The sequence below is a fragment of the Parasteatoda tepidariorum genome, chromosome 7 (assembly GCF_982258835.1).
Source record: "Parasteatoda tepidariorum strain Cologne lab strain chromosome 7, Ptep-v5.0, whole genome shotgun sequence".
NCBI classification, from domain to species: domain Eukaryota; kingdom Metazoa; phylum Arthropoda; class Arachnida; order Araneae; family Theridiidae; genus Parasteatoda; species Parasteatoda tepidariorum.
Window position 1 is genome coordinate 76,537,012 of NC_141761.1, and position 7,392 is coordinate 76,544,403.

The 7,392-nt window shown below is 34.2% G+C and overlaps 1 protein-coding gene across 1 annotated transcript; it reads left to right on the forward strand.

The window, feature by feature from the left end:
* The first annotated feature begins 1,827 nt into the window (after positions 1–1,827).
* LOC147807254 (uncharacterized) lies at positions 1,828–5,619 on the forward strand. The gene has a single exon (XM_087168848.1). The coding sequence runs from the start codon at positions 1,828–1,830 to the stop codon at positions 5,617–5,619; it is 3,792 nt and encodes a 1,263-aa protein (XP_087024974.1).
* The last annotated feature ends 1,773 nt before the right edge of the window (positions 5,620–7,392 follow it).

The following is a 7,392-nucleotide window of genomic DNA, read 5'->3' on the forward strand; positions in this document are numbered from 1 at the left end:
AATTTGGTTTTAGATTGAGTAGTGTTTTATCAAATGAACCATGAAATGTGATTTGATCAGTTTATCTGGTTGTTTCACCTATCGTAAGAGATAGGAAATATTAGACTTTTTAATATTAAGCAGCTTTATGGTGCTGCCATCTAAGGATGAATGAGAGTATCGTATTCTTACAGTCCAGGATCAGAAATTGGAGAGTGCAAGACACTGGAAAGTCCTCATGTGTTGAAGGGAATGGAGGGAACATTGTGGTGTCATCGTTTGGACTCGAACTTCCGTTCTGCTTGTCATGAGATTGATGGATTTTCTATTTCGCCTATAATATGCTCTCAGCTGCAGGAAACTAGATGGCTTCATTAGGCGAGCCTAGTTTCTAGATTTCGGTAGTTTAATGGTATTCAGTTAAAGTAGTTAATAAATGGTTTTTCTCACAGTTAGCAGTTTGAGTACTATCTTATTTATGGTTATTTGACTGCTTTGTTTTGATATGGTAAAATAACAATTACATAAATTGTTACTCAATTATTTTTTCCGAGAAATTTCTAACAGTGAACAGTGAACATTTGGAAACGAAAGTAGCCTTCTCATAAAATTCGTAGAGTCGGTCATTGAAATGTTTAATTTCAACTTCAAACTATACTCCACTAAAACTTTGACTGAATTCTTAAAATTATTAATATTATTGTTGAGTAATTATTAATTTTAATTTTCACACTCACAATTATTGTTAAAGAAATTTCATTTAAAAATACATTTCATATCTAAACATAGAAATAAATCTTACAAAATATATATAGACTGAATATAGAAATTGTAAAAATCTATATAAGGGAAAAGCTTTCACTATTTCAGATACACATTCCCAAAGTTATAAATTTGGAATATTCTGGAAGTGAGGAATAAATAGGAGTATTCTGGAAGTGTAAAAGTATTACAAATGATACAAAGAATGCATTTCCTTATCTTTTTTATAAATATTTCAAATAAAACAAATAAATTTGGGCTTTGAGAATGTAGGTACTTTTCAATAGTTTAAGCAAACATGGGCTCAAAAGGTTTCAAATGTGATCAATTTAATTTGAGATGTGTTATGTAAAATTTAAGTAATTGCCAAATTATTCAAGAGAACAATATTTTTGCTTACTTACAAATTTTAACTATATGTTTATTTATTTGTCATCTGAAAAAAAAATAGTTTCTTCTTTTTCCTTGTTGAACCAATCCTGTCCAAGCAGCACAATTTCCTTCCAATTGTGCAGCATGGCTCTTTATGTATAATATCAAGGAACGCATTCTGGGTTTAGGCAGAGGACATAGTTCAAAAAGTGAACTAAGAATTTCTTCTATTGACAATTATAAGTTCTACACTGCAGTTCAACCTGAATAGAATCACCCTGGTAGAACCATCAACGGTTGCCTCAAAGTTAATGGAGCATTTGCACAGTTTTCAGGATATAGTCTAGTGTAAATCTAAAACATGGGATTAAGTCCCAATGTTACGTTTTGAAATAAGAATTGGATAGCTTTTGTATAATGGAGAGTTAGGTGAAAGCGTTTTATTTTGTCTCCAATAACTTTTGACTTATACAATGGAATTCGAGTTTATGTTTTTAGAAATATGTTGCAATTTTGTATTTTCTTTTAAGAATTTTTGTTTAATAAAATATAGGAGTGGAAGAAATAGGGTATATTTCTTGCCGTACTCAACATTGTGGTGACCCGAATCGTGATAAGAGGCAATAGTGACAGGTTAGTTACTGTAAATACATTTGTTATGCGATTTATTTCATTGATCAAAATTAAAGGTTAAACTTGATATCATAGTTAAGAATGGATGCAATATTAAGAAAACGCGGAGCTACTAGAGCTTCCTTTACCAAAACGTTTAATACTTTATTTGAAGAATTAAGTAAAGAGTTACCAGATGATAAAGTATTAAAAACTAAAAGTGCCACGTTAGAACGACTCTATGGAATATTAAATGAATTCGACTCAAGAATACTAGAAAAAAAGTTTGATACTGAGGAAGAATTTGAAATAGAACATGCAAGTACCGAAGAGTATAATGAAAAAATGGATCTCGCTCGTGTAGAAATTGCAGACTATTTCAATAAGAAAGTTGAACCTTCCTTGGCTTCCTTTAGTTCGTCGCCAAAGCTAAGCAGACGAAAATTAAAGTTACCCAAGATTGAATTGAAACAATTCGGAGGTGACATTAAGGATTGGCTTACATTCTGGAATCAGTTTAAGCGTATCCACGATGACCTAGAAATGGAAAAAGAAGATAAATTCCATTATTTATATCAAGCAACCGTAGTTGGCTCCAGAGCTAGAGAAATCGTGGAGAGTTTCCCCGCCACTGCTGACAATTATGATAAGGTTATTGAATGCTTAAAAAATAGATTTGGTGGTGAAGAATTGTTAATTGAATTTTATGTCAGAGAATTATTAAGTCTAGTTATTAAAAATGCCACAGAACAACCGAGAAGAATAAATGTAACTCATTTATACGATAAATTGGAATCCTACCTTCGTTCTTTAGAGTCAATAGGTATGACCAGTGACAAATACGCAGCAATGTTATTCCCTTTGGTTGAATCGTGCATTCCTGAAGAGATTTTAAGAGTTTGGTTAAGGAGTTATTCAACAACAAAGGTTCAAGAAAATACGTATTGTGAAAAATTGAAGCAACTGCTATTGTTTCTGAGAAACGAAGGGGAAGGAGAACAACGAATTTCTTTAGTGAGAACTGGATTCAAATTTATTGCTGCTGGTACTAAGAAAGAAAAGAAGACTGAAGCTGATATATTTATACCAACAGCAAATGAGTTATTTTCTGGAAGTAAAAGCTCGAGGACTGTGGTAGATAGAAGGTGTGTATTTTGCGACAAAAACCACGAGAGTAAAGATTGTTTTACGGCAGCCAAATTGGCTTACCATCAGAAGCAAGAACTAATTAAGAATAAGAAAACTTGCTTTATATGTCTTAAGTTCGGACATAAAGCAAAATATTGCAAATCAAGTGTTAAATGTCTAATTTGTGCTAAGAGACATTGGTCGATCATGTGTGCAGAATTATCGCCAAACAAGCACGAAGTAAAAGATGAAAAAGTAATTGATTCGAGTGAATGCCAAAATGTAACACTTGCGAATTCTTGCTGTTCAGGAGAGATATTCCTTCAAACTTTAATGGTAAATATTGAGTGTAAAGAAGGAAAACGTGCTATAAGAGCATTAATTGACACTGGCTCTCAACGCTCATATATTCTGAAGAGCACTGTTGAGGAACTGAAATTTCGCCAAATTGATACTCAAACATTGATTCATAGCTTATTTGGAGGGTCAAAATCAAGCAGCGAAATTCATAATCTTTTTTCTATTAAAGTTACCGATTTGAAAAATAGTTATAGTTGTAATATGCATGTTTTGGATCAACATAAAATTTGCAGTTTTGTTCCACGACTTCATGATGGACCTTGGATGCAGGAAATGGTACTGAAGGGCATCTCACTTAGTGATATTGGGAATCATCGACAGCCTATTGAGTTATTAATTGGAGCCGATGAAGCAGGAAAACTTTACACTGGGAAAGTGTGCAATTTGGCGTGTGGTTTAACTGCAGTAGAGACTTATTTAGGATGGGTCATTATGGGAAAAATGAAACCCTCAGTAATTGACGCCAATCTTTCGAATGTTTTGATTTCTCTATTAACTCAGACCACTGACATAGAAAACCTTTGGAAGCTTGAAGCAATAGGTATAACAGATGCATGTGAAATAAAAGATCAAAAGGAAATAGAGGACGCAGTCCAAGTGCACTTCGAAAGAACAGTTAAATTGAATTCTGAAGGACGGTATGAAATTCATTTGCCATGGATCAAAGAAGCCAACATCTTGCCTGACAATAGAAAAGTAGCCGAAAAAAGATTACTATCTGCTACAACAAAACTTAACGAAGCTAATAAATTTTTCGACTACAATGCAATTTTTGAAAATTGGTGTAAGGAAGGTGTTATAGAAGAAGTCCCTGAACAACTTAAAGGCAATAGTGCACATTACCTTCCTCACCGAGCAGTTTTTAAAAACAGCTTAACAACTCCGGTGAGACCCGTTTTTGATGCATCTGCCAAACAGAAAGGATCTTTTTCATTAAATGATTGCTTAGCCAAGGGGCCAAATTTGCTGGAACTGATACCCGTGATAATTCTAAAATTTAGAGAAAACAGCATCGGGGTAATTTCCGATATAAAAGGCGCCTTTCTTCAAATTTCAGTAAATGATAAAGATCGTGACTACTTACGTTTCTTGTGGTGGAAGGATGATAATAAAACAGAAATAAAACTTTTCAGACATTGTCGTGTAGTGTTCGGGGTAAACTGCAGTCCGTTTCTGCTTGGAGCAGTTATCAAATTTCATTTGAGACAGTTTGACTCTAAAATTGCCGAGAAGTTATTATATTCTTTTTATGTGGATAATTGTGTCACTTCTGTGAATACTGAAGAGGAATTGCGGAACTTCATCAATAAATCGACCGAAATAATGGGCAAAGGAAAATTTGACTTAAGATGCTGGGAGCATACGAAAATACATAATGATGAAGATGAAGAAAAAGAGGAAGTAACTAAAGTACTTGGATTACTGTGGAACAAACGAGAAGATTCCTTGTTTTGTGATGTACCAAAAATGAAGATGAAAGATATGCCAATCACACGGCGTACAGTGTTATCTGTGGCTCAAAGAATATTTGATCCAATTGGATTTAGTTGCCCAGTCACATTGATACCAAAATTGATTCTACAAAAAAGTTGGCAAGAAAAACTAAGTTGGGATACCGAATTGACAGAAGATTTGCAAAAGGAATTCTTAGTTTGGCTTGAGGATTTACCTTTATTATCATCAGTAAGAATTCCTCGCCAAGCAACAGCAGTTAATAGAATTTCGTGTGGTTTGCATGTTTTTGCTGACGCTTCAAAATATTCGTACGCAACTGCCATTTTTCTTAGAAATGAATCGCAAGATGAAATAAAAGTGCAACTTTTACAGGCGAAGTCAAGAGTTTCTCCACTGCGGAAAATTACGATTCCAAGACTTGAATTATTAGCTTGTTATATTGGCGCTAAGTTATCTGAATTCGTCACGAAAAGTTTAACTCTGGAAATAAATGAAACATATTATTGGACGGATTCAACAACTGCCTTGTTCTGGATTAAGAAGAATGACCTACCCTGGGGAACATTCGTTTGTAACAGAGTGAAGAAAATACGTGAATGTAGTGATTCCAAGGATTGGAGACATGTTCCTGGTATTAGTAATCCTGCTGACTTGCCATCTAGGGGATGCACTGTTTCAAAGCTTCTGGAAACTAAATGGTGGGAGGGCCCACTTTGGTTGTCCAAGCCTAAAGAAGAGTGGCCTAATTCAACCCCAATCGAAAATGAAGAGGAAATATACTTAGAGCAGAGAAAAACCGTTGTGGCAACTCTTGCCTGCGAGAACACTGAAAATTCATGGATGCTAGCATATTTTTCGAGTTACTTAAAAATTTTAAGAATGACGGCATGGATTCTAAGATTCCTCAAAAATGCTCAGAAAAAAGAACTTTATGGCCAATGGCTAAAATAATAGATGTTTTTCCTGGTAAAGATGGGCAAGTACGAGTGGTTCGCCTTAAAACTTCATCCTGTGAACTCGTCAGGCCTGCGCAGAATATTTTCCCACTCGAAATTTCCTCACCCACTGAACCTAATCTAATAAATAATGAAGCATGCAAGAATAAACCGGAGAAGGACTTGCAGGTAGTTGGAAAAACAGTAAGAACGAGAAGTGGAAGACTTATTAAAGTGCCAATTAAATTTTTGAGCTGAAAAACTTGGACTTTCGGAACAGTATTTTAACATTATAATTTTCATTCATTTTACTCATAGAAATATAATTAGTTTTGATTAGTAAAGTAAACCTCCAATCAAAACGGTGGGAGGATTGTTACGTTTTGAAATAAGAATTGGATAGCTTTTGTATAATGGAGAGTTAGGTGAAAGCGTTTTATTTTGTCTCCAATAACTTTTGACTTATACAATGGAATTCGAGTTTATGTTTTTAGAAATATGTTGCAATTTTGTATTTTCTTTTAAGAATTTTTGTTTAATAAAATATAGGAGTGGAAGAAATAGGGTATATTTCTTGCCGTACTCAACACCCAACACCACACAATCCATTGGACTTAACTTTAAACCAAAAGCCTTGGTTATAGAGACTGAAATAATTTTTTATTGTGACATAAACATTGAAAAAAAATTATAATTTTTCTTGCATGATTTCTTAATTCCATTTTTCTTCTATTATAATGCTTATTGATTTCTATCATTTCATTCACTAATGAACAAAGTGTATTTTCAGTTTGAATGATTTTCATTCAAAAGTATCAGTAAAAACAAATATCAGATGATACTCAAAAAATGACTATACGTAAGACTTACTTAAACCTATAACACTAACCCATGCCTAAACATTAACTTTTCCCAAACTAAAAACTAGCTCATGTCAAGTGAGAGGGAAAAAAAGTAGATAAGAGAAAAATGATTTATTGTGTTAATTAAAAATCAATATCAAATAAAACAAAAATGGTTTATTGTGTTAATTAAAAAACCGAAATCACATAGTTATAAGAATTAGAATGAAAACAAATCTATAAAAATAAATTATTTAGAGAAAAGAAACTTAGGTGATCATTAGCGGCTCAGGAGATATAGCACTCGCCTCGAGGTAACCTATCGGTTCGAATCTCAGTGGTGACTGGTCGATACAAATTCTGCTCTTGGCTTACACCGATCAAAGTTCTAACATTAAATAACCGCAGTGATTGAAGGATCATGGGTTAGAATCCCCTTGTGAGGGGACTAGTCTTGAGACATTTTCGTGATTTTCCTTTTCAAGTAACGCAAATGTGAGTTAAATCCTTAAAATAGAAGACAGATTTTTTTCCAATACTTGAACCATTGAGCTGCGATGATTCAGAAGATAGAGCGTTCGCCTTCCAATGAGGCGAACCGGGTTCGAATCCCAGTTGATAAGAATTCCGTTTTAGGCTAGCACCGACCACAGTGCTGACGTGAAATATCTTCAGGTGTAGACGGATCATAGATTAGAGTGCCGTCAGGCTAACCATGGCATGTTCTCGTGGTTTTCCTCTCCGTGTAACGCAAATGCGGGTGAGTTCCATCAAAAAGTTCTCTATGAAGGAAAATTTCTCCCAATACTCGATCCAAGAGTTCCGTTGTCTTCTGGAACGGGTTCGAAATTGCAAGGCAAAATGGAGTTGATCATTAGTGGTCGTAAGCCCATAAATTGGGTTGGCTGTTCACGACGGTTGTAAAATGAAAAAATAAAATAAAAATA

Excerpts from the sequence above, each read along its gene's own strand:
- LOC147807254 (XM_087168848.1), top strand. The coding sequence starts at position 1,828 with ATGGATGCAATATTAAGAAAACGCGGAGCTACTAGAGCTTCCTTTACC.